Below are 27456 nucleotides of genomic sequence, written 5' to 3'. Positions count from 1 at the left end.
CTTAGGGGTGATCATTAGCTGACTATGGGGTCCTTTTATTAAGGCGAGCTAACTGATTTAACACATGCTAAAGATTAGCGCATGTTAAATGCTAAGGCATCCAGTATATTCTATGAGTGTCTTAGCATTTAGAGCGCGCTAAATGGATTAGCGTGCCTTAATAAAAGGACCCCTATATTAAGTTAGTCAAACAAGTAGAAACAATAGCATAGTAAATAACGGCAGATAAAGCATTGTATGGTCCATCCAGCCTGCCCAACAGTCTACTTTTTCTCTTTGATATTTCTGCCATAGATGTCTGCCTAGCACTATCCTTAGGTTCCAATTAGAGAATGACACGGTGACAAAATTCATCACCGTTCCCGTCTCCGCGGATAACCGCGGGAAACCATCTTCATGTCATTCTTTAAAGAGAGAGGGAAGAATCAGAGTATGAATGGCTACAACCACTGACCCACAAGCTTTGCTTTGAAGAATGCTGGTGTAGAAGGACTGAGGTTGAAATAGACACTAGAAAATGACATGGGATTATTTCCCGCGGTTATCCACGGGGGCGGGGGCGGGGACGGTGATGAATTTTGTCACCGTGTCATTCTTTAGTTCCAACTACTGGAGTTGCTGTCCATGCTCACTCCAGCCTTCCTAAACCATCCCAACCAGAGAGTCATATACGGTACGCTCATCATGCAAGTCTGCTAAGTTTCAGCCCTAGTTCTTCAATTTATACCCTTCACTTTCTGATTAGAAATCCTCTGTGTTTGTCCCTCTTTTTTTTTTTTTTTTTTTTTAAATTCCGTCATCGTTTTGCTCTCCACCACCTCCCATGGTTGGGCATTTCAGGCATCCACCAACCTCTCTGTGAAAAAGAATTTCCTAACATTATTCTTAAGTATACTGCCCTGTAACTTCAATTTATGCCCTCTAGTTTTACCATATTCCCTTCTCTGGAAAATATTTGGTTCTGTATTAATATATTTTAATATTATTTAAACGTCTGTAACATATCTCCCCATCCCTCCTCTCCTCTAGGGTATACATATTCAGTCTCTCCTTATATGTCTTTTGGCTTAAACCTTTTACTATTTTCGGCACCTTTCTCTGGACCACTTCAAATCTATTGTATATATGGCAAAGCATATAAGAATTCTTCTTATATCCTTCGCCATATATAGTCTCCAGAACTGAACACAATACTCTAAGTGTGGCCTCACCAATGACCTGTACAGGAGCAACAATACATCCTTTTCTTCTGCTGGTTATGCCTTTCTCTATATAGCCTAGCATCCTTCTGGTTACAGCCACCGCCTTGTTGCACTGTTTCTTCGCTTTCAGATCTTCACTCTCTCCCTCAGTGCATATCAGCCTCTAACCTCCCAGTACATACGGCTCCCTCGGATTTCTACATCCCAAATGCATCACTCTGCATTTCTTTGAATTTTAGTTGCCAGATGTTAGACCACGCTTCTAACATTTGCAGGTCCTTTTTCATGTTATCCACTCCCTCCGGAGTGTCCACTCTGTTACAAATCTTAGTATCATCCGCAAAGAGGAAACCTTACCTACTAAACCTTCAACAATATCGCTCACAAATGTATTAAACAGAATCGGCCCCAGCACTGATCCTTGAGGTACTCCACTACTCACCTTCCTTCCTTCAAGCAAATTCCATTAACCACCACCCTTGGCGTCTGTCCGTCAACCAGTTTCTAATCCAGTTCTCCACTTTGGGCCCTAACTTCAGCCCGTCAAGTTTATTCAAGAGCCTCCTATGAGGAACCGTGTCAAAGGCTTTACTGAAATCTAAGTAAATTACAACTAGCGCACATCCGCGATCAAATTTTCTGGTCGCCCAAAGAATTCCATCAGATTCATTTGGCACGATCTACCTCTAGTAAACCCATGTTGCCTCGGATCTTGTAATCTATTAGATTCTAAGAAATTCACTATCCTGAGTTTACTTGAGTAGTGAATTTCTTAGAATCTAAGGTCCCTGAGCTTTTTGGAAAGTGCAAGAAGGGGGATACCTACACCTTTTAAGAATAGTAGGATCTCCATTGTCTCTGCTAAAATACTTCCTGGAAGAGAAGGCAAAGCCAGAAGCAAGCCTGAAGAGAATCTTAAGCATATCTGAATGCTGCTTGATTAAAAGTAGCAGCCTTCTCTCCACAGCACAATACATCTACCAATTAATCCTGCGAGTCTGTAGACACCACTGCAAAGGCTCTGGACACCAAATCAAAAATATCATAATTTACAGACAATGTATTTTCCACACTCCTGCTCTTTGGTTACTAGATGACAGAGTTTATTTTGCCTTCTTCTTGGGGAAAGTGTCAGGAAACTGTGCCGCACTGCACACAATGTGCATGCCTAAGAAGAGCTGGTAAGAAGCTATGCAGAATGTAAGCACAGCATTGTTGGCAAGAGAGAGGCACTGGTCTGCAACGCACAGATTTAGCAAAGTCTTATTAACCATAATAGTTTATACATCAGGGGTCTTACTACAGAATCAAACTCCCAGAGTGATGTTGTGATATAGCTGGAAGTTTGATTATGTGGTAAAACCCTGACACGGCCCTTTTATGGGCGAAATGTGGCTATGTTGGGCTCTTGTATTGCAGCATAGCATTCTGGTAAAAAACATTTCCCCAAATATTCTAAGATCCTTGCCTTTCTCCCCAGAGGCAATGAGGAGCAAGTCTTTGTACTCTTGGCTCTTTTGAAAGTGAAATAACTGAAGCTGTAGCTTCTTAAATCCCGGAGCCTTTTGGACCCTCTCTAAAGTTAAAAGGGGATAGATTCTGTACAAACATAAGGAAGTTCTTCTTCACTCAGAGAGTGGCAGAAAACTGGAATGCTCTTCCGGAGTCTGTTATAAGGGAAAGCACCCTCCAGGGATTCAAGACAAGGTTGGACAAGTTCCTGCTGAACCAGAAAGAACGCAGGTAGGGCTAAAGCACAGTTACTTACCGTAACAGGTGTTATCCAGGGACAGCAGGCAGATATTCTTGACTGATGGGTGACGGCACCGACGGAGCCCCGGTACGGACAATTTTAGAGTGATTGCACTCTAAGAACTTGGAAAGTTCTGGCATGCCGCACCGCGCACGCGCGAGTGCCTTCCCGCCCGACAGAGGCGCGCGGTCCCCAGTTATGATAAGCCAGCTAAGAAGCCAACCCGGGGAGGTGGGTGGGACGCAAGAATATCTGCCTGCTGTCCCTGGATAACACCTGTTACGGTAAGTAACTGTGCTTTATCCCAGGACAAGCAGGCAGCATATTCTTGACTGATGGGTGACCTTCAAGCTAACAAAAAGAAGGATGGAGGGAAGGTTGGCCATTAGGAAAACAAATTTTGCAAAACAGATTGGCCGAAGTGTCCATCCCGTCTGGAGAATGCATCCAGACAATAATGAGATGTAAAAGTATGAACTGAGGACCAAGTAGCAGCCTTGCAGATTTCCTCAATAGGAGTGGAACGGAGGAAAGCTACAGATGCTGCCATTGCTCGGACTCTATGGGCCGTGACAGAACCTTCCAGTGTCAGTCCGGTCTGAGCATAACAGAAAGAAATGCACGCTGCCAGCCAATTAGACAACGTACGTTTAGAAACAGGACGTCCCAATTTATTCGGATCAAAGGACAGAAAGAGTTGGGGAACTGATCTGTGGGGTTTCGTACGCTCTAGATAGTAAGCTAGAGCCCTTTTACAATCCAAAGTATGCAGAGCTTGTTCCCCAGAATGAGAATGAGGTTTTGGAAAGAAAACAGGCAGAACAATGGATTGGTTGAGATGGAATTCAGAGACAACCTTAGGGAGAAACTTTGGATGTGTACGCAGAACCACCTTGTCATGGTGAAAAACTGTAAAAGGTGGATCTGCAACCAGTGCATGAAGCTAACTGACTCTCCTGGCAGAGGTAAGAGCAATAAGGAAAAGTACCTTCCAAGTGAGAAACTTGAAAGGAGAGGTAGCCAAAGGTTCAAATGGAGGCTTCATTAAGGCGGAAAGAACCACATTGAGATCCCAGATAACAGGAGGGGCTTTAAGAGGTGGTTTCACATTGAAAAGACCCCGCATGAACCTGGACACCAGGGGATGAGCTGAGAGAAGTTTTCCATGAACCGGCTCATGAAAAGCAGCAATGGCACTGAGGTGGACTCTGATGGAAGAAGACTTAAGGCCAGAGTCAGACAAGGAAAGCAAATAATCCAACAACGTCTCCACTGCCAGGAAAGTGGGATCAAGATGATGAAGAAGACACCAGGAAGAAAATCTTGTCCACTTCTGATGGTAACATTGCAGAGTGGCTGGTTTCCTGGAGGCATCCAGAATGGAACGAACAGGCTGAGACAAAAGAGTATCATGAGATGTCAGCCCGAGAGATACCAAGCTGTCAGGTGCAGAGACTGTAGGTTGGGATGTAGAAGGGTCTCCTGATGCTGTGTAAGCAGAGAAGGAAACAGAGGAAGAAGAAAAGGTTCCCTGGAACTGAGTTGAAGTAGAAGGGAGAACCAATGTTGCCTGGGCCACCTCGGAGCAATTAGAATCATGGTGGCTCGTTCCCTCTTGAGCTTGAACAAGGTTCTCAACATGAGAGGCAGAGGAGGGAAAGCGTACAGGAACAGATTGGACCAGTCGAGGAGAAATGCATCCGCTGCCAGACGGTGAGGAGAGTAGAGTCTGGAGTTGGTGATTGTGAGGAGCTGCAAAGAGGTCTATCTGAGGAGTGCCCCATTGAGTGAAGATAGACTGTAGAGTTACCGGATCGAGTGTCCACTCGTGAGGCTGGAGAATTCTGCTGAGTTTGTCCGCTAAGGAATTCTGTTCTCCCTGAATGTAGATAGCTTTCAGGAAGAGATGGTGATCTATGGCCCAAGTCCAGATCTTCTAGGCTTCTTGGCATAAGAGGCGAGAGCCTGTCCCACCTTGTTTGTTGATGTAGTACATCGCAACTTGATTGTCTGTGCACAGCAGAAGGACCTGAGGAAAGAGAAGATGTTGAAAGGCCTTGAGGGCATAAAACATCGCTCTGAGTTCCAGGAAATTGATGTGATGCTTCTTTTCCTGGGCTGTCCAAAGACCTTGAGTCTGGAACTCGTTCAAATGAGCTCCCCATGCATAAGGAGAGGCGTCGGTGGTGATGACTAGTTGATGAGGAGGTTGATGGAACAGAAGACCTCTGGATAGATTTGAGGATACCAACCACCATTGTAGAGACTGACGAAGAGATGATGTCACAGATATGTGTCGTGAGCAAGGATCCGTCGCTTGGGACCACTGAGTAGCAAGGGTCCATTGAGGAGTGCGCAGGTGAAGACGTGCGAGGGGTGTGACATGAACTGTGGATGCCATGTGACCCAAGAGTACCATCATTTGTCTGGCTGAGATGGAATGTTGTGGAAGCACCTGCTGACATAGAGACTGAAGGGTCTGAAGACGATTGGATGGTAGGAATGCTCTCATGAGGAGTGTGTCCAGCATCGCTCCTATGAATTGAAGTTTCTGAGTGGGGATGAGATGAGATTTGGGTAGATTGATCTCGAATCCCAGTATTCGTAGAAACAGGATGGTTTGGTTGGTGGCCAGGAGAACTGCTTGAGCGGATGTGGCTTTGATTAACCAGTCGTCCAGGTAAGGGAATACCTGAAGGTGGTGAGAGCGCAGAAATGCAGCTACCACAATAAGACATTTGGTGAACACCCTTGGAGAGGAAGCAAGACCGAAGGGCAGCACCTTGTATTGGTAATGAAAATGATTGATCATGAATCGGAGATACCGTCTGGAGGTTATATTGACCGGTATGTGAGTGTATGCCTCTTTGAGATCGAGGGAGCATAGCCAGTCGTCTTGGTTGAGAAGAGGATAAAGGATGGCTAAGGAAAGCATCTTGAATTTTTCCTTTACCAGATGTTTGTTGAGATCGCGAAGATCTAGAATTGGTCTGAGATCTCCTGTTTTTTTGGGAACTAGAAAATAACGGGAGTAGAACCCCTGCCCCTTTTGATCTAAAGGAACTTCTTCTATAGCGTTCAGAAGGAGGAGGGATTGGACTTCCTGAATAAGGAGGGCAGATTGAGGACTGTTCAAAGCAGACTCTTTTGGCAGGTTTTGGGGCGGAAGAGTCTGAAAGTTGAGAGAGTAGCCGTGGCGGATGATGTTGAGGACCCATTGGTCCGAAGTGATAACTTCCCACCGGCTGAGGAACAAAGAAAGACGACCTCCTATAGGTTGAGGCAGGAGAGCAGATATAGGAGTACTGGCTATACTTTGGAGAAGTAAGTCAAAAGGGCTGTGTCTTCTGCTGTGGAGGCGGCTTCACAGGCTGCTGTTGCTGCTGTTGTCTGGGAGGCTGACGTTGTTGCTGCCGCTGACGCCTGGGTTGCTGAGCTGTTGTTGGCAATGGCCGAGCTGTGAAGCGGCGTTGATAGGCTGACTGTTGTCTAAAAGGCCTTGTTGGGGGAGGCTTTTTCTTATTTTTAAGTAGGGTATCCCAACGTGTCTCATGAGCAGATAGCTTTTGAGTAGTCGAGTCCATGGATTCCCCAAAAAGCTCATCCCCTAGGCACGGGGCATTGGCTAACCGATCTTGATGATTAACATCAAGTTCAGATACCCGAAACCAGGCCAGGCGACGCATTGCCACAGACATTGCTGTCGCTCTGGATGTAAGTTCGAAGGTGTCGTAAATGGACCTAACCATGAACTTACGCAGCTGAAACAGAGATGACAAGCAATGGTGGAAAGATTGTTGTTTACGTTGAGGAAGGTACTTCTCAAATGAAGCCATGGTGGTAAGGAGATGTTTAAGGTAGAAAGAAAAATGAAAAGCATAATTACCAGCTCTATTTGCCAACATTGCATTTTGGTAGAGCCTCTTACCAAATTTGTCCATGGCTTTACCCTCTCTGCCAGGAGGTACAGAAGCATATACATTGGCTCCTGAAGATTTTTTAAGGGTGGATTCGACAAGTAAAGATTCGTGTGGAAGTTGAGGTTTGTCGAACCCAGGAATGGGAATTACTTTATATAGAGAGTCTAACTTACGTGGGGCCCCTGGAACCGTTAAGGGAGTCTCTAAATTCTTGTAGAAAGTCTCCCTCAAGATGTCGTGAAGAGGGAGCTTTAAAAATTCTTTTGGAGGTTGGTCAAAGTCAAGGGCATCCAAAAAAGCTTTAGACTTTTTGGACTCAGCCTCCAAAGGAATGGACAAAGAATCACACATATCTTTCAGGAAACTGGAGAAAGATGAAGTGTCATGCCTAGAGGACGGGTCATGTACAGCAGACTCCTCCTCATCTGAGGAACATTCTCCTTCAGAGAGAAAGGGTTCCTCTGAATCTCCCCACAGATCAGGATCCCTGACATGGGGGGAACGATCCCGAGACTCTGGGGTAGATGGTTCTACATGTCGGGTTTTGCGCACCGATTTACCCGATCTCATCGATATCGAACCAGGCGATGTAATCGGTGGCACCGGTGCCGAAGTCTGCACCGACTGATGTTGAGCTCTCGGCTCTGGTGCAAGGACTGGCATCGATACCGATGAGGTGGAGTGAATCGGTACCGAGGGAATGGATACCGACAGCACAGGTTGTTCCACTATCGGTACCGGCTCAGTGCGGACCGGCACCGGAAGGTTCGGTGCCAGGATAGCTGGAAGGAGCTGTTGTAATTGCTCCTTGAGCTGTGCCTGGAGAATGGCCGTAATACGGTCATCAAGGGATGGCATCGGTACCGCTTTTTTCTTCTGCGGTACCTGCGGTGCCGCTCGACGCCCCGGAGATGAGGAGCCCGATGTCGAGGGACTCACCTCGATAGGGGCGGAGCGCTTCCGCTGGCGCCTCACAGTCGGCAGGATTGGACTCATTGCACTCGAGACCGGAGGACGCTCCAGCGGGGAAGGCTTCTTAGCCGGCTTACCTGCATGCTGGGACGCCGGTGCGGTGTCGCACGGCGTCAAAGAAGAGGGTGCCGACTGAACTGGTGCCGAAGTCGGAGTCGATGGAACGGGATCGGACATCTCGGCACCAAACAGTAATCGCTGTTGTATTTGGCGATTTTTTAATGTTCGTTTTTTAAGTGTGGCACAGCGGGTGCAGGTGGAGGCCTGATGCTCAGGACCCAAACACTGTAAACACCAGTTGTGTGGGTCCGTGAGAGATATGGGCCGAGCACACCGCTGGCACTTTTTAAAACCTGGCTGAGGGGGCATGAACGTGAAGACGGCTTCAGCCAAATCGAAGGCCGAGGCCTCGATGGTGGCAGAAGGCCCCGCAGGGGAAAAGCCAAATTTGAATAAAAAAAGATTTTTTTTTTTTTTTTTTACAAAAATGAAAGAAAAAAGAAACAGGCAAAAAGCCAAAAAGGTTTACGCGAGCGGGAAGGCAAGTCAAAAAATTTTCAACAGCCGTTGAAAAAACGCGTCTTCTTAGCTCCGCGGAAACTAAGAAACTAAGAAACTGGGGACCGCGCGCCTCTGTCGGGCGGGAAGGCACTCGCGCGTGCGCGGTGCGGCATGCCAGAACTTTCCAAGTTCTTAGAGTGCAATCACTCTAAAATTGTCCGTACCGGGGCTCCGTCGGTGCCGTCACCCATTAGTCAAGAATATGCTGCCTGCTTGTCCTGGGATAATCTCAGTTAGGGCACTGGTCTTTGACCTGGGGGCCGCCGCATGAGCGGACTGCTGAGTGCGATGGACCACTGGTCTGACCCAGCAGCAGCAATTCTTATGTTTTTATAAGGTCAACCTTCTTATTAATTTCCTGTAAAGAGAGGGGGGCTCTCCCATATCGTCTTCTGTTTTTGCTTCAGGACTCTTGTGAAAAGGCACTGTCACAGCTTCCCTAGGGGATCATTGAACTGTAGGATGTTCAAAGTTTCTACCCTGGACTCATCCTTAGTGTATAAAGGAAACAGGATGGATAGCCATCTCCCAAACAAAAATCAAAGAATGAGAGCTCCTTGGGGGAAGAAATACATCTCTTAATGGGGAGGTATCTGAAGGGAGACCAGTGGACCCCTCCTCTGAGAAGGCCTCTGGCTCCTCTTCAGATATCCAGGATTGCTCAGACTCTGACTTGTAAAAGTATTCTCTGCCTGCCTCAAGCAAAAGACCTCTTGGTCAGGCCTGAGTATGTAGCATCAAGACATTAGGGATCTTCAGTGTACTGGGGAAGCTTCCCCAATCCCTCCAGATAGGCTGAAAATTGAAACCAGTACAGACTGCACCAAATCCATTTCCTTTTGAGACTTTGGTTTTGATATATCCCCTACACGCAGTGAATGGGTTTCAAGAATAAGTTTCACTACCTTAAGCCTCAGCATCAATACTCTCAAAGCCATGGCTTTTGTGCTGAGCAAAGAAATATTCCATGCAATTTTTAAACTTTCTTATGAGCTGCTCTTCAAAGGCTGCCAGTGACAAAGCTTGGGGCAACACAGTTGGTGGCCATATTTCTCTAGACACTTAAGGTATCTCAACACTATGTCTCAGCAAATTGGAGGCTGTTGCATCCCCTCCAGTGTCAAGAAGGATGGGTGATCTTCACATTGAGGATGCTTCAAGGGCTCCAGCAATCTCACTGTCTCAATGTTCTTGGTATCATGTTTTGGAGGGGACCCATGTTGGTGCACCTCAGCATTTGTCTGATGTCCAGCATCTTTGTCCATCAACACCAATGAGGATGAGAACAAATCTTTCCTCTTCCTCAGGATGGGCTCAGAGGATGGCCGACCCTGATAACTTTTATCAACATTAATTGTTGAGAGTGATCAATGCACTTTCAATGTCAATGTGTCCCCACTGTCCTATACACTTCTCAGAGCCATGGAAATTAGTGCTTCTGATGCCAATATAGTTGGACCAGAATTATCAATACCAAAAATAAGTTTGCACTGTTTTTCTAGAGTTTGAATTCCTCTCTTTGACATCTGTGAACAAATGATACAAAAGAAGAAACATAATTGGGTCCCAGGCATTGCAGGCACACTTTTTTTTTTATATAAATCTTTATTGATTTTTAAACTTTGACAGTGCAATACAATTACTTGAACATAAATATTTCATAAAACACACTATTAAATACACAATTTATACATAAAACAATCATTTTCTCCCCCCTCCCAATTATTAATACAAGAAGACAATTATGTGTTTATAAAATTATAATTAAGTAATTTTAATAATCAAAATACATTTCCCTCCCCCACCCTCCCCTGGATGTGTAAGGAAAACCAACATAAATAAATAAATAAATACATGACAATTATTAGGATGTAACAAATACAGTCAATGGGCTCCACACTCTATTAAATGTACTACTAAACCCCAAACACTCCGCATTCATTCTCTTATATTTATATGTGGTACAACCTTCGACTCAGACTCCTTTATTATGGTATCTCCACTTTGACTCAGACTCCTTTATTTATATATCTATACAGTACATGCAAGGTGTCCTTAATTAACAGGAAACATCTGTATTGCTATGAACATCTCTCTGCAACCTGTCATGTCCTTAAGCTACCATGGTTGTCCTATGTAATATACTGTGAATGTCTAATATAACTGACTGTGTGTCTACTGTAATCTACTATGAATGTGCTTTTGTAACTCGTACAGAGTTTACGGGAGGACGGGAAAGAAATCTAAATAAAAATTTGGTTTAATTTATGCTTATCATTTTTGGTCAGCTATTATAGACTTGGCATTTGTGTTCTCTGTGTGTGATAGGCACTTGGGATCTCTCAGAGAGAGAAAGAGATAATGATTACTGCTGATGGGCAGACTAGATGGGCCATTTGGCCTTTATCTGCCATCATTGAACGAGTCCAAAACAAAACTTCTTTGGCTCGGCCCAAAATTAGACCATTAGACTATTTACCCTCCTCCATCCCATTGTCCTCCGGCTCCTCACTACAGCTCGAGTTCTCAAGCAAAGTTCTGGGTGTCACCTTTGACTCCTCTCTATCCTTCAACGACCATCTCCACTCCTTGGTAAAAAAAATGCTTCTTCAGCCTTCATATGCTAAGGAAAGTCAGACCCTACTTTCATCAAAAACACTTTGCCGTCCTAGTACAATCCATCATCCTTTCCAGATTGGACTATTGCAATTCTATCTTCCTCAGCCTAACCAAGAAAAGCCTCCATAGACTTCAGCGGATTCAGAACGCTGCGGCTAAGCTTATTTTCGCAAAAAGCAAATTTAATCAAGTCTCGCCACTCCTGTCTAAGCTCCATTGACTCCCAATAATCCCCAGGATCCACTTCAAATGTGCATGCCTAGCTTTCAAGATCCTACATGGCATCCTTCCTGCCGTTATTCCTCTTTCCTGGAACTCCGCAACTCCTACCTCCTCCAGATCCTCCCAAACTGTTAAACTATCTTTCCCTTCCACAAAAGGTATTTCGCATGCAAGCAAACTAGGGTCATCCCTCCCCTTTAGAATCACTGAGCTCTAGAATAACCTTACCTCCCTGCTCCGAACCTCTTCTAAAAACCTGGCTATTCTCAAAACTGTAACACTTCCCCCTCTTTGGCCTGTTCCACCCATCCCCACCCTCTTTACACCTAATCCTTAAACCCTCCACTGGAGTTCCTTTCTCATCCTAAATCCTGTAAACCGTGCCGAGCTCTGCGTTTACGGAGATGGTGCGGTATATAAACCTAAGGTTTAGTTTAGTTTAGTCATGATTCTATGTATTCTGTTAGCATGATTTTTCTATGCAGCATTTTGTAGTAATATGGCTTGTTCAGATGTCTCAATATTGGAGGGGATATTTGTGAGGAGAGAAGGGGTTTTGTTAATCCTTGTTCTGTATTTGTGATCTATAAAATGATGGTTGTACAGAATATTGTTTCTTTTTATACTTCAATAAAATGATTTTAATATAAAATCATAAGTATTCAAGACTTGTGCAGATATCAAAATATATTATGATAAAATCTTTATTCGTTTTAAAACTTATAATAAGTGTGACAGTGAGTTAAAACATTTTAACATTAAATAGAACACTTAATAATCAGCAATAATCCAAATCATATAACTTATCTCCCTCCCTCCCCACCCTTCCAGAGCAAATATAAAATATATGTATCATATGATAAAATTTCCCCCTATCACTCTTACATTGTTAAATATAAAACATATCTTGAAAAAATGTATAAAAATCAAATTATCTGTGAAATTAGAAATTTAAACTTTATAATATTTACATAACATACAATTTAACTCTTTTAGGTGTGGGCACATTTTCTCCAATTCCAGAAACCCAAAACTTGCTTCCGACTCAGACTCTACAGCCTGCATTTTAAAGCCACTGGAAACTTTTATCTGGCATATAACAGGAATAGTCACAGCAAAGTCATTGGGCCAGGTATCCAAGCTCTAAATATAGCCCAAATGGGCTACAGAAAATGAAAGAAAAGCCACAACAGTAGTCAATGAAGCCATCTGCGCAATGCGTGGTGGCAGCGAAAAGGGCGAACAGAATGCTAGGAATGATTAAGAAGGGGATCACGAACAGATCGGAGAAGGTTATCATGCCACTGTACCGGGCCATGGTATGCCCCCCACCTGGAATACTGCATCCAGCACTGGTCGCCATACATGAAGAAGGACACGGTACTATTCGAGAGAGTCCAGAGAAGAGTGACAAAAATGGTTAAGGGACTGGAGGACTTGCCGAACAGTGAGAGATTAGAGAAACTGGGCCTCTTCTCCCTTGAAAAGAGGAGACATGATTGAAAAATTCAAGATATTGAAGGAAATTGACTTAGTAGAGAAAGAGAGATTGTTCACCCTCTCCAAGGTGAAGAGAACGAGAGGGCACTTGCTAAAGTTAAAAGGGGATAGATTCTGTACAAACATAAGGAAGTTCTTCTTCACCCAGAGAGTGGTAGAAATCTGGAATGCTTTTCCAGAGGCTGTTATAGGGGGACCCTTCAGGGATTCAAGAAAAAGTTGGATAAGTTCTTGCTGGAACAGAACATACGCAGGTAAGGCTAGACTTAGTCTTTGACCTAAGGGCCGCCGCGTGAGCGGACTGCTGGGCACGATGGACCACTGGTCTGACCCAGAAGCGGCAATTCTTATGTTCTTATGACACAAACTAAGTAAAGCACAGAAAAGCACAATCATTTTGCTCTGCAGAAAAATAGCGATCTGCTCGGTGTCAGGTCAAAACCGCGGAAGACAAAGGCGCACGCTGACAACTGAGCACAGCGCGGCGGCACGCACCGAAGAAAATAACTGTTTTTAGGGGTACCGACAGGGGTGTGTGTGGGGGAACCCCCCCCCCACTTTACTTTATACAGATTGTGTCGCGTTGTGGGGGGTTTGGGGGGTTGTAACCCCCCACATTTTACTGAAAACTTCACTTTTTCCCTAAAAACAGGGTTACAACCCCCCAAACCACCCAAACCACGCCGCCGCGATCTGTATTAAGTAAAGTGGGGGGGCTCCCCAACAAAACCCCCCGTCGGAGCCCCTAAAAACTATCATTTTCTTCAGCGCGCGCCTCCATCTTGCGCTCAGTTGTCGGCGCACGCCTTTGTCTTCCGCGGTTTTGTCTATGAACCATCTGCTCGGTCCACCATGACAGCAGCAAGCAGAATGACAATAGCAGGCATGCTGCAACATTCAAAAAGTTGTTGTAAACAAGCTGAAAAGTACATCTGTGGGGGCTCCATCCGATGACATCACCCACTGGCATCAAGTGGCTCACTGGTAGAGCTTCTGCCTCTGCACCCCAAGGTTGTGAGATCAAATCCCAGTACTGCTCCTCGTCAGCCTGGACAAGTCAATCCTCTAGTACCCACTGCTTTGAACATCAGCTTTGAAATGCCAAAGCCATAATAAGGCAGCATACAAGTCCCTATTCCCTTTCCTTCTTATAAAGCAGTGTATTATCGCAAACTGTGTGCCGTCCGAGATTTCAGGTGTGCCGCAAGACACTGGGGAGGAGGAAAGGCCTTGGCGCGGGCTGACTGCCTACAAGACATGCCTCTCGTGGCGTGAGGCACATCCTGTAGGCAGTCAGCCACCACTAGCGCCTCTCCTTCTCTCCACGCATCTTCCCTTCCAGCACCCACTGGCAGCTCAGGGCTCATCTGGAGAGCCTTTGCACATGCATAGACATTGACATGATGTCATGCATGTGCATGACATCATCGCATCAATGCTTGCACAATTCCAGATGTCTCGAGCCACGGCCACTACGTTTTGTGTGCCGTGGCTTGACAAAGTTTGCGAGACACTGATATAAAGTGTCAAGCACATTGTTCGTTTTGGCAAAAAAAGGGCAGAGCAAATCAAAACAAAGGCAGACCTTCGGATGCACAAAAGAAAAGTGATTTTTAAATGTAACTTGTCACTACAAAATCAGATTTCACGCACCTGTCGAAGATTGATGTACACAGCATTCTGCAAGAATTCAGAGGCCTCCATGCTTCTCTTCTGTATTGCTAGGACTCTCACTGCCTTCACACAGGCTTCAAGTTCAATCACACCAGCATTCTTATACTTCCGATTGCAAAAACAAAATAAAAAGATTTTGAGAAATACTGCGTGGAAGTTCACTGAAAAATCTCTCTGAAAGGCTGGTCCCATATATTAAATTTATGTTCTACAAAATACAAAAAAAAAATATTTGTTTGATGCTGTCCACAATAAAACCTAAATCATAAACCAAAGCTTTTATCATGTTATATCATTAAGAACTAAAAGCTAATTTAAAGAATGAAATCTCAAATAGTCCTCTTCAAAGGCCTGTAATTAGAAAAAAGCTCCATATTTATGGGACCAATAGCTTACGATCTCAGAGAATGGGAGTCCAGAACATTGCTCACAAAGACACCTGCTGGCTCCAAAATACATTTGGCTGAATATTACTACCATTTCATCAAAGCACAGTCTGTCACGACTGAGCTAAACAGGAGGTGACAAGAGAATAAAAATTGAGGAAAATACCATGTAGTGCTTTAAATACAATTAAAGAAGGTTGTAAATGAGCAGAAAAACTGAAGTCAGAAAGGAAAATTGTGCAAAAGGAAGACAATTTCAAAAAATATAACGTGGTAAATATTTACCAGCCATATTCTAGGGTATATTTTTGAAATATATGTTCCTAGTCCCCAAAATGGCTATTTACCTCCTAGTTTATCAAAATTTGCTGATTACCTTGCCATAGTAGGAGATGGCCTCTTTATATTTCTCTATGATATCTTCAGGACTGAGACAGTTCTTGGCACGTCCTATTTCTGCGCTGGTGTCCGCATTTATGCCATTTGTAGAGAGGGCACCTAAATTGTGGTTTGTAAAAAACAAAAAAGAAAGAAAGAAAGCAAGCAATATTAACTGTTCAAAATGCCAATGCTTAAGTTAACTACAGATATAATGATCATAAACCTAAGTGGCAGAATAAAATTCAATAAGGTTCTAGTAGGGAGTAAATAAGTTCAAAGGAATCTTGGAACTTTAGAGGTGACACTCACTGGACCAAAATAGGCAGCAAGTGGATTTCCACCATTTCTCTTCACAGTTCCGTTTGTGTTATTCTTTTTCATTTATTTTTATTTTTTCATTTCAAAGTGCAGAAAAGTATAGTAAAGTGCAGAAAAGTGCATAATTTCCACAGTGACTTATGCTGGCGGCATCACCTTCTCTCCCCGAGACGACTATAGGTGGCATCATCTGCCCTCCCTGACGTGACTAAAAGCTTAATCACTGATATTAAAACTCTTCTGGATATAAAGTTTTAAGTATTTAAATATTTATACTCTACCCTGGAAATTGTGGAATACTTCGATGCACTTTATTATACTTTTCTGCACTTTAATGCACTTTGAAAAGAAAAAATAAGTGAAAAAGAATAACACAGACGAAACTAGTGAAGAGAAATGGTGGAAATCCACTTTGGTCCAATGAGTGTCACCTCTGAAGTTCCAAGATTCCTTTGAACTTATTTACTTCCTACTGGAACCTTATTGTATAAGCTGAAGTAACTACTATTTGGATATTTTAGCTTATCTGGGAAAATAGCTTGAAATAACAGTGCCTCAAAGCTCTACTTTAGAATAAAATTCAAAACATCCTGCATCATATAATCTATGGAAATTCAGCTACCCCTCTCATCAAATTCCTATCCGATGCATCGTCCACCTCTCGCAAACTACTTAACAGGATTCAAATGAACCTCCCCTCAATGAAAAATCTCAGGTACAGAAGAATTTTCTAATCCATGTTCACCTTCTTGGGAGTCAAAATCTGGAATGATCTTGCAGAGACAATAAGAAGAGAAGCCAACCACGCCCAATTCTGGAAAAAACCGAAAACTCTACTCTTTGACAATTAATTTTATAAGATCCCATACGCAACTATTCTTTTTGCTTAGTATGATTACATTTCCTCTGCCTTTCTCCCCCTCACTTCCCCTCTTCCCTTTTCCTTTTCAAGTCGCCTAGAGCCTGTTTAGGTTTGTGCAACTCACAAATATTAGATTAGATTAGTATATGTTAAAAGGATAGAAATCTTTAATTCTGATAAGCTGGAGATGGTCCCTGTTTTTTTCTCATTTCCTTACATATATTGGTGGCCTATCAGTAATCACAGTTGGAAAAATCCCAGGCATGAGGTTAAACAAGTCTAAAATTTGGTGCCTTGTACCTAAATATCGGTGTGAAATGATGCTGTTGGATGCACAAACATCTAAAGAAAAAACAGAGAGAAAAAAAAAAAGCAAACATTAAGGAACATTTTTTCCTAGCTCTTAAAATTTTTGGCTGTATAGGTTTAGGTGGAAAGATAAGGAACTCGGTCTTAGCCATTTTCAGTTCAGATGGCGGTAGACATCCAGGCAGCAATGTATAACAGGCAGGCTGCGTCTCGTGCCTGGATTCCTGTAGAGATATCTGATGTGGAGCGGTAGATCTGGGAGTTTTCAGCATAGAGGTGATTCTGAAAGCCATCGGAGGAGATCAGTGCACCCAGGGAGAGGGTATAGATAAGAGAAAAGGAGATGTCCCAAGACAGAGCCTTGAGGTACACCAATTGATAGCGAGACAGCAGTGGAGAAGGATCCCCCATTGCAGATAGGAAGAAAACCTGGAGAGAACAGAACCCTGGAATCCAACTGAGGACACAAGGAATAGTTGGTGATCAAGTGTCAAAAGCAGCAGATAGATCGAGAAGGATGAGGATAAAGTAGAGGCCTTCGGATCTCGCCAGGAATAGGTCATTGAAGACTTTAGCAAGGATGGTTTCCATGAAATGCAGTGGTCAAAAGTCTGACTGAAGTGGGTCAAGAATAGCTTGAGATGAAAGGAAGCCCAGGCAATGGCAGTGGACAGCATGTTCAAGTAGTTTGGATAAGAAGGGAAGAAGGGAGATGGGGCAATAATTGGAGGAGCATGTGGGGGTCTAGTGAGTGTTTTTTGAGGAGAGGTGTAACTACAGCATGTTTAAAGATATTGGGAACAGTTGAAGTGAAGAGTGATAAGTTGAAAATGTGACAGATACGAGGAATGACAGGGTTTTCTATTCCACCTTTTACTTATTCAGTTCAAGGTCAGATTACATTACCAGAGGTTGGGTGAGTTACTCAGGAAGTTACAATGGACAGTTTGACACAGACATTCAATATAGTTGCTAGTACAGGTAGATCAGTACTTTTATTAATACCCTGTTAGAGAAGAAGCAGTGAGTTTGAGCTCCAAGCATCCCAGTCCTCCTCCGATTGGACCTCTGGGCCTGCACCCAAGATCTACCTAGCAGACTTTGTACACTTGGAGATCAATCCTCCCTGTGCCACAGCCGGTGCGGGCTGCCTCTTATAGCTCGAATAGGCATCATATAGCAAAAACACAAAAGCTGTTGTAAAAACATTCATAAGAGGGCCAGATTTATTTATTTAGATTTTTATCCCATCCTCCCAGTAGCTCAGAACGGTTTACAAGTAAACATTCACAATGGAGTGAATTGGACATACAAGATTATACAGTAGATTTAAATACTTGGACATACGAGACTGTGCAGCAGTTTAAATATAGGGACTATACAGCAAATTAAGAACAGAAGTTAAATATAAGTAGTTTAGTTTAGATACAAGTTATTTGAGTATAGGCTGAGAGTGGACTATACAGAAATTTAGGCAGAAGATTAGAATGGAGAAAGAAGGGTAGAGGTGGGGTTTAAGGGGGTTGGGTGTAGACTGAGGGTGACCTTTAGTTGAAGAGAGGAGGGTCTTCACCATTTTCCGGAATGTCATTAGTGACTCTGTAGGGGGCTCAGTTTGTCTCCTTGAGGGCCAGGCATCTTCTGTGCGGCGCCTCTTAAGCGCAGATACAGACTCAGCCTTTGTCTCTTCTGGGAAAGCTCTAGATCCCCCATAGCGGTCCATTTGCAATCCAAGCACCCTCAAGGGATAACAGGAGGCTAAGTCCGAAACCCCCGCCCCTTCCCACATGTAACATGGACAATCCTAAGCTGCCCATCTAGTACAAATCTGGCATGAATTCAGAGTATCAGAGTTTAAGAAGTCCATCTAAATTGGTTTTAAATAAAAACAAGGGATATTAAGGCAGATAGAGGCTTTTGAAGTCAAACTGGGAAATCCAAGATGGCCATCGCAATAGCGATTTTGGTGCCAAGAACAGCCTAGGAGAGCTACTGTATATAACAGCTTAAAAATATTCAGGAACGGGGTTTTTAAAGGTGGGGGACCCGCAATCTGCCTCCCAAAACCTTAAAATTACAAATTTCAGGACCTTCCCCCCCCCCCCCATCAATTTTCCCCATAGGTTGCAATGGCCAGTAATCGCACTACTTCTGCTGCCACTGTAGATCTTAAAGAAAAGATGACTTCTGCCTCAGGTAAGCATAAAACCTAGATGCCTGCTTTTTGGGCTGCAAGCCTTCCTCGGACAATGGGGCTGAGAATCCAAATCTCACAGCTCCACGTGCATCAATAGAGGCTTGGGGGAAAAATGCAGCCTGCTCCCACTCCAACCCTCAAGACCGACTCGGGACCACTCGGATTGTGCTCAAGCTTCAGACAAAATCTGGAGTGAGTCTTGCTAAAGGGGAACAGTCCTTAACTATTAAAGCAGGCTAGCTAGACAGGTACTCTGTATCTTCTCGCAGTCAGAGCTGTCACAGGAACACTAAGAACCTCTGCAGCATCAAAGCCTCGAAATCCGGGGACAAAAGCCCCAAAAAATAAAACAAAAAAGTCAGAGCAGATCAGACACATTCTAAACTCGCTTGCAGAAGGGAAAAACTGAAAGACTACAGCACAGTCCACTGGGGAAGAAGGCAGAACCAAAAAAATGATTGGTACCTTCTGCAAATAAACTCATGGTTTGAGGGTGACTACCCATCAGTTCAGGACCTCTGCTCCTGTTGCACTGAAATTAATTTTAAGCATGGCACAGTGAACCAAAATAAGTGACTCTGACATGATAACCAGTCATATAACCAATCACTTCCCACCAGAAAAATTATATCATGGAGCAGGACCAAAATCCATGCCCTAAAGATTCTTCCCCACCCTTACACATTATAATTCAAATCTGTTTATTGTTGCCTTACACTTTATATATTGTGGAAAGTAAGGCAGTCCTGCCTTTATGCCCAACTCTGGGAAACAGGGAGGTGAATCAGGCCTTTATAATGACTCCCTCACAGAAGAACATTCATAAAGTCGGAATATCTCTTCATGTGCTTCTAATGAGACATTTAAGTACTTCATTTAAGTCTTGATTCCATTTTTCTGCCACATTAGAACCTTTTTAATGCATTTATGCAGAGTTTTTAAAGTTAGTCTAACCAGGTCCTATTTGTCCTACACACAAAACCCATACAGCAGTATTATTATTCAGCAAAATGTTTATATGCAAAACTTATTACAAACAACTTGTGGATGTATTTATTACCTGGATCAATGAGAACTTCTTGAGCACCTAGAAAGGGAAACAAAAGTAACGTTCTTCATTTAGAACACATTCAAGTTACTGAAAAAGCCTAGCTATTGAGTTCAACAGTGCTGATACCATGATTTCACTACAAAGCAATTCAAGAAAGATAAGCAAGAATATTCATCCCCTATTCATAAATTTGCACCACTTTTCAAAGTGCACTGCCACATAAAAGTTTCTTTTGTAAACTGTCTCAGCAAAATTATATTTGCAGTTTGGTGCAAGGTAGGTTTGCAGTGAAAACTTAATACATACTTATTACAACCTTAAAAAGTAAGTACCGTATTTGCCGGCGTATAAGACGACTTTTCAGTACCTTAAAATCCTCCCCAAAGTCGGGGGTCGTCTTATACGCCGGGTACTGTTTACATGCCCTTACTTTACATGCCCTAACATCTCCTTCCTTACCTCCTTACGGTGCTTACGGTACTAGTAAACCTGCCGGGACATCAGCGGGGCCATGGCAGGACATCAGTGTGACAAGGGTGCCAGCTCCTTCATCCTGCGCAGCGGGAAGCAGCGGCGCTCTGGCCCCACCCCTTTTCTCTTTACTACGTCTCTCGCACATGCGGCCGTGTGTGGAGTCTAGCCCTTAAGGAAGTTGCGGGGGCGAACAGGAGGCTTTTGAAGGCTTTTAAAGGGAAACTGTCATGCCAGCAAACTTGCTAGGGACTTGCCCGGCACTTGCTCTCTCCCTCTATGTGTTATCTTCCTTCTATCATTGACAGTTTCAGTTTGGTTAACAGTTTAGAAAACAAATAGCATGGCAGCTCCCATGGGTTTAATGTTCTATTCAGCTTTAGTGAATTAATTAAAATTGTTGAAATAAATTCTGATGTTCTTTTAAGTTTTATTTGTTGTGCAGAAGGTGTGCGGAAGAAGGAGTAGTCTTATATGGCGAGTATATAACAAACTCTATATTTTAACTGTAAAAGTTGGGGGGTCGTCTTATACGCCCAGTCGTCTTATACGCCGGCAAATACGGTATTTAAAATGAAAACTCCATGTCAAAGCTGCCTACGAACAGCTGGCCGTAATGCAAGTAAAAACTGCATGCGAACAGTGCTTGTTAATGGGCATTTTTTGTTCACGTTAATAGAAGAGCAATTTTCTATAAAGGATATTAAAGAGTCTTCTAAGATTACTCTCTTAGAAGCCAAGCAAAGGGAACAAACTACCAAGATTACCAGCGGCAAAATTATATCATGTAGAAAAAAATTCTTCATGATGTTAAGAGAAAGACTGATTTGCTATACCTCCCAGTCATTACAATCTCTCAGGAAGCTCCAATTTTCATGTATTCTTTACCCATGGAACTTAAATTAGTATGTAACTTTTCTATTTTAGGCTTCTTGTTATTCGCTGACTGTCCGGCCTTCTTTCAATGTGAACCGCCTAGAAGTCGCTTGACTATGGCGGTATAGAAAAATAAAGTTATTATTATTATTATTTGAAAAAGAAGGATAATGTATTAAGAGTAAAGCATAGCTGTGATTCTCTTGATGTTCAAAGTTGCTCAGAGCTGCTAAAAAATGGAAGATTAGATTTATTCCTTCAATAATCTTCTTTCTGTTAGTCCCGGTAAGATTCCATACGCTAGGTGTTCAATCCCAACCTGCAACCAGGGAGTTTCAGAAATCCACAAACTTCTCTGAGCATATGCCTAGCTTGAGAACTAGCAAACATATCCAATTAAGCACCAAAGCCAAGCAACATACCTGGACAAATGCATGACAAGGGGGGATGGGGGAAGATCCCCAGCAACATAAGTACCGTATTTTCACATAGATAACGCGCACACGGGTATAGCGCGCGGGAAACCGAAATATATGTAAAAAAAATTGTGTATACCACGCACACCCGTATACCGCGCATGCTGCCCCGACTCTCCTGTCGCCGCCCGACTCTCCTTTCGCCCGCCCTGACTCTCCTCTGGCCACCCCGACTCTCCTTTTGCCCGCCCCGACTCTCCTCTCCCCCTTGAAGTCCTGTCCCCACCCTGAAAGCCTGATGCCCCCCCGACGTCCGATTCACCCCCCCCACAGGACCGTTTGCACTCCCAACCCGAAGGACTGCTCGCACGCACCCGCACCCCCACCCCGAAGGACCGCTCGCACGCACTCCCACCCGCACCCCCATCCTGAAGGAACGCTCACACCCCCACAGCCTCCCGACCCCCCCCCATCATGTAGAAGCTCCTACCGGTGTCCTGCTGCTTCCTCTTGGCGGTCCCGGTCTTTCTGTGAGCCCTGCGCTGCTTCCTCTTCCGGCGGTCCCGCCCTTTCTCTGACATCAGAGAAAGGGCGGTATCGCCAGAAGAGGAAGCAGCGTAGGCGCAGGGCTCACAGAAGGGCCGGGACCGCCAAGAGGAAGCAGCAGGACACCGGTAGGAGCTTCTACATGATTGGGGGGGGGTTGGGAGGCTGTGGGGGTGCGACCGGTCCTTCAGGGTGGGGGTGCGGGTGGGAGTGCGTGCAAGCGATCCTTCGGGGTGGGGGTGGGGGTGCGTGCGAGCGGTCCTTCGGGGTGGGGGTGCGAGCGGTCCTGCGGGGAGGTGAATCGGACGTCGGGGGGTAACTATGTTAAAAAAAATTTGTACAACGCGCTCACGCGTATAACGCGCAAGGTTATGCACGGTTTGTAAAATCGTGTATAACGCGCGTGTTATATGCATGAAAATACGGTAATTCTTCCATTCTGTTACATCCCATCCGGACTCCATATGCTAGGTGACATAATAAAGCAATGGTAACATCTAGGGAGGGACAGAAGAGCCTGCCTTCAACACCAAGGTCCCATAACTCGGCATCAAAACTAGCCGTCATATCCACTCGGTAAAAACCAGGTAAAAGTATGAATAGAGGATCAAGTAGCCGTCCTGCAAAGTTCATCAGCACTCAGCCACACTTCCAGTCAAGTGGGCATTAAGCATTGCTGCCAACAAAAAGCACATGGAGGCAAATTGGCGAACTTAATTGTCAGATCTATTAGGGAAGAGATATGGCCAGTAGGAAAAGGAAGTATTGATGCTCCTGTATAAGACTCTGGTGAGACCTCATTTAGAATATTGCATACAATTCTGGAGACCGCATCTTCAAAAAGATATCAACAGGATGGAGTCAGTCCAGAGGAAGGCTACTAAAAAGGTTGGTGGTCTTTGTCTTAAGGCTCATAGGGACAGACTCAATATATACTCATACACTTTGGGGGAAGGCGGGAGCGGGGACATATGCTAGAGACGTTTAAATACCTACGTGGCATAAATGCACATAAGAACATAAGAATAGCCTTACTGGGTCAGACCAATTACCCATATAACCTAGTAGCCCATCCTCATAATAGCTAATCCAGGTCATTAGTGCCTTGAAAACCCCCAAAAGTAGCAGCATTCCATGCTACCAATCCAGGCCAAGCAGTGGCTTACTCCATGTTGTCTCAATAACAGACTATGGACTCTTCCTCCAGGAAATTGTCCAACTTTTCTTAAAACCAGCTATGTTAACCGCTCTTAACACAACCTCAGGCAATGTGTTCCAGAGCTTAACTATTTTTCAAGTGAAAAAATATTTCCTCCTGGTGAGACCTCATTTAGAATATTGTATACAATTCTGGAGGCTGCACCTTCAAAATGATATAAAAAGGATGGAACCGGTCCAGAGGAAGGCTACTACAATGGTGTGTAGTCTTTGTGATAAGGCATATGGGGACAGACTTAAAGATCTCAATCTATACTTTGGAGGAAAGGCGGGAGAGGGGAGATATGATAGACGTTTAAATCCCAAAATTTAACTACAAAATATTACTCACCAGAGATGGGTTACACTCCCCCGATAACCATTTCACAAACCAGTGGAGAAAAAGCCTCAAAAATTTCAATGCAGCAGTAAACAACTTATATACTGTTTAAAGTCCAAGCTGCTTATGTACTATCACTGGCAAAAAAACTCCACCACCACTGAAATGTAATTATAAAAAGGGTAATATACCCATCACTGTGCACAGGAAAAGCACGTAATAGGAATTTAAATGATATCTTGTGCAAGGCTGACGTTTGGACTGTCTAGGACAGGGGTGCCCAATATGTCGATCGCGATCGACCGGTAGCTCAGGAAGGCAACGTGAGTCGATTGCATGATAGACTAGTGTTGCCGTCCTGATCTACCGGGCCGATCAGCCTTCCTCGGTGTTCTCCCTAGGGCCTTTTAGCTGCTGCCGCCGCTGCTGAACATTAAAAAAAAAAAAAAAACTGCTTGGAGATTTCAGCCCATAGCGAACTTATGCTCCGGGCTCTAAAGTGTGCGTGCCGGCTTCTCTTCTCTTCCCTCTGAAACCGGAAGTTATGTCCGGGGGGGGAGAAGGGAAGCCGGCACGCACATGTTGAGAGCCCTAAAACAAGCATTCGCTACGGGCTAAAGCGGGAGACATGTTAGTGAAGCATTTCCTCTTCTTGCTGCTGGGTCCTGCCTACTTTCTGTTTCCGCGAAGGCAGGACCAGGCAGCATTTCCCCCAACAGCTCGATCGCGATGCTGGTCGGCCGAAGCAGGGAGAGGTTGGGGCGGCGTCGGCTTTCGGGCCTGTTATTGGTGGCGGTTTGGGTCCTGGTCCCCGATGGCAGTTTGGATCCTGGTCCCCGATGGCAGTGGCTTGGGGGAGGGCAGGGAGAAAGAAAGAAAAAGGGCAGGCAGGGAGACAGAAGGAAAGAAGAGAAACAGAAAAAAAAAGAAAGGGAGGCAGAGAGAAAGAAAGGGCAGGGAGAGAGGAAGAAAAAGTTGGGGGAGGGAATGAGGTCTGGAGGAGAGGAAGCATACAGGCTGAAAGAAGGGAAGAAAGATTGGATGCACAATCAGAAGAAAGTGCAACCAAAGACTCATGAAATCACCAGTCAACAAGGTAGGAAAAATGATTTGATTTTAAATTTAGTGATCAAAATGTGTCTGAATTTATATCTGCTGTCTATATTTTACACTGTGGTCCCCTTTTACTAAACCGCAATAGCGGTTTTTAGCAGAGGGAGCCTATGAGCGTCGAGAGCAGTGCTGGGCATTCAGCGCAGCTCCCTGTGGTAAAAACTGCTATCGTGGTTTAGTAAAAAGGGAGGGGGGTATATTTGTCTGTTTTTGTATGGTTGTTACTGAGGTGATAGTGCATAGAGTCATCTGCTTTGACCTCTTTGAAAAACCCTGGAATAGGAATGATAATTAACATTTTCTATGCGTACAGTGTGCTTTGTGTTTTTTTAAAATTTTATTGTTGGTAGATCATTTTGACTTGGTCATTTTAAAAGTAGCTCGCAAGCCCAAAAAGTGTGGGCACCCCTACTCTACAACATACCACTTCCAACCCACTTTAAAACTCCTGGGAGTGCTAATAGACAGAGACTGTACAATGCAGCCACAAATCAACAAAACAATTTAAAAAAAATCATTCAGAGTCATGAGAAACCTGAGGCAAGTCAGAAAATTCTTCGACAGAAAACAATTCCAACTCTTGGTACAATCCCTAATCCTAGGTCTCATAGACTACTGCAACATACTATATCTCCCATGCACAGCACCCATGATAAAACAACTACAAACAATACAAAACACAGCCCTAAGACTGATCTACTCACTGAAGAAATTCAACCATATCACAGAGGCATACCACAACTCACATTATAATAACTTTATTCTTATTCTTATATCCCGCCTGTAATCTTGCGACTTCTAGGCGGTTTACAATAAACTAAACTGTAAATACAATCAAGAGAAGTTTTACATACAGCGAATTAGAGAGTATAGCGGTTTACAATAAAAGAAACTGTAAATACAATCAAGAGAAGTTTTTCATACAGCAAATTAGAGAGTATAGCAGTGTATATCTCGTATAACTACTTAAAGAGTATAGCATTGTACATCTGATAACATTAGTAATGTTAACGTCAGTTTGTGTGTTGCAAGGCCAGGAAGCGCCAAGTTGTTTACACAGAAGTAGAAATATTCCGTAAGTTCATATAGTGTTCATGTTTAGTGATTAGGGGTTTGGGGTTAACAGTTGCAAGTTCAGGTGTGTGGTGATGTTACGAGGGGGGTTGAAGTTCCGGTTCGTTACCTAGGTATTTCAAGAATAGGTAAGTTTTTAGGTGTTTTCTGAATTCTTCATAGTTGTTTGTGTGCGCAATTAGTTTTTCTAGGTCTTTACCTCATATGGCAGCTTGATATGATAGCAGTTGTTGATGGTGTCTCTTATATTTGCACCCTCTAGCCGGTGGGGAGATAAATTTCATGTGTGTTTTTCTTTCATGTCTGTTGGTTGGGAATGAGAAGAGGTCTGTAATGTATTTTGGGGCTAGACCATTTAGTACCTTGAAGCAGAGACATCCTAGCTTGAACTTCGTGCGCGCCTCCATTGGCTCCCAATACAAGCGAGAATACACTTCAAATTCTACTGCCTACTATTTAAAGCAATAAACGGAGACAGCCCAGCCTATTGGAACAATCGACCAGTTCAATCCACCTCAACCCGACATAGGAGAACCCACACACCATTCACACACCCTCCAACCAAAAGCGTCAAAAGAAAAAAACTGTACGACAACCTCTTAGCCACTCGAGCTGCAACACTTGACCCACAACTCTACAACCTATTGACCATGACCATAGACTATAAAACCTTCAAGAAATAAAAGCCCTTCTATTCAAAAAACGCATAAAACCCAACTAACACAATCAGGAATGTCCCAAGCATCACCTGCATCACCTACAACTACTACATATGTACCTCCAATATCTAGACAACTCAACTCAAACAAATGTACAAACTACTCCCTAAATACTTCTAATCTCCGGACAATCCATTTGTAATCCGTCTTGAACCGCAAGGTAATGGCAGAATAGAAATCCCTAATGTAATGTAATATAATTTGTTTTTCCATTAGGAACTAAGATCAGGGTTCAAAGGCGCAAATGGCTCAAACAGAAATACAATTCTTTGGGCATTAAATTGGGAAATGGAGGGAGAACCATTATCCCCGAATGAGTAAAGCCTCTCTTTGATATGCCACATCAACCCAAAGTCTGAAGGACTCTATAGACTAGTATATTACACATTAGCATAGAGATATAAAAGGAAGTTAAATGGTTTATGTGTTGGCTAGAAATACTTCTACCTCCAGTGTTTATTTCACACAACTACAACTTGAATATCCCACAAGAATAATTTAATACTTAAGTATCAATAGCTAACAAATGGGAGGACAACCCAAGATCCAGCTTTTATGGTGGAATTCTGAGAAATCTAGTTAGCATGCATGAAAATTTACTTTATCATTACAAAAACCTTTAAGAGTAGCACAGACTTTTTTTCCACAATCCAAATGATAAAGAAGAATATAAGACATAGCAAATTATAGGATAAAATAAGTCTGAAGTCAGAAATCCTTCCCACTTTCTCCTGTCAAAAATAAATGCCACATAGCGCAAGCCTTAAGAAGCTATAA

At 43.7% G+C, this 27456-nt stretch overlaps 1 protein-coding gene across 8 annotated transcripts in view; it reads right to left on the bottom strand.

Annotated features, from left to right (window-relative positions):
• TRAPPC9 (trafficking protein particle complex 9) overlaps positions 1 to 27456 on the bottom strand; it is a 1198476-nt gene that overhangs the window by 1150870 nt on the left and 20150 nt on the right. For 7 of the 8 annotated variants that reach the window (XM_033933661.1, XM_033933667.1, XM_033933669.1 and 4 more), the window contains exons 5-8: positions 19937 to 19963; positions 16671 to 16712; positions 15186 to 15307; positions 14403 to 14528 (exon numbers count right to left, since the gene is read on the bottom strand). In XM_033933661.1, coding sequence (XP_033789552.1) covers positions 14403 to 14528; positions 15186 to 15307; positions 16671 to 16712; positions 19937 to 19963 — 317 coding nt within the window. The remainder of the gene's footprint in view (positions 1 to 14402; positions 14529 to 15185; positions 15308 to 16670; positions 16713 to 19936; positions 19964 to 27456) is intronic. The other variant, XM_033933662.1, reaches the window with a different exon arrangement.

This window comes from Geotrypetes seraphini, chromosome 2 (assembly GCF_902459505.1).
Source record: "Geotrypetes seraphini chromosome 2, aGeoSer1.1, whole genome shotgun sequence".
In the NCBI taxonomy this organism is placed as follows: Eukaryota; Metazoa; Chordata; class Amphibia; order Gymnophiona; family Dermophiidae; genus Geotrypetes; species Geotrypetes seraphini.
This window is presented reverse-complemented; position numbering and strand designations above follow the sequence as displayed.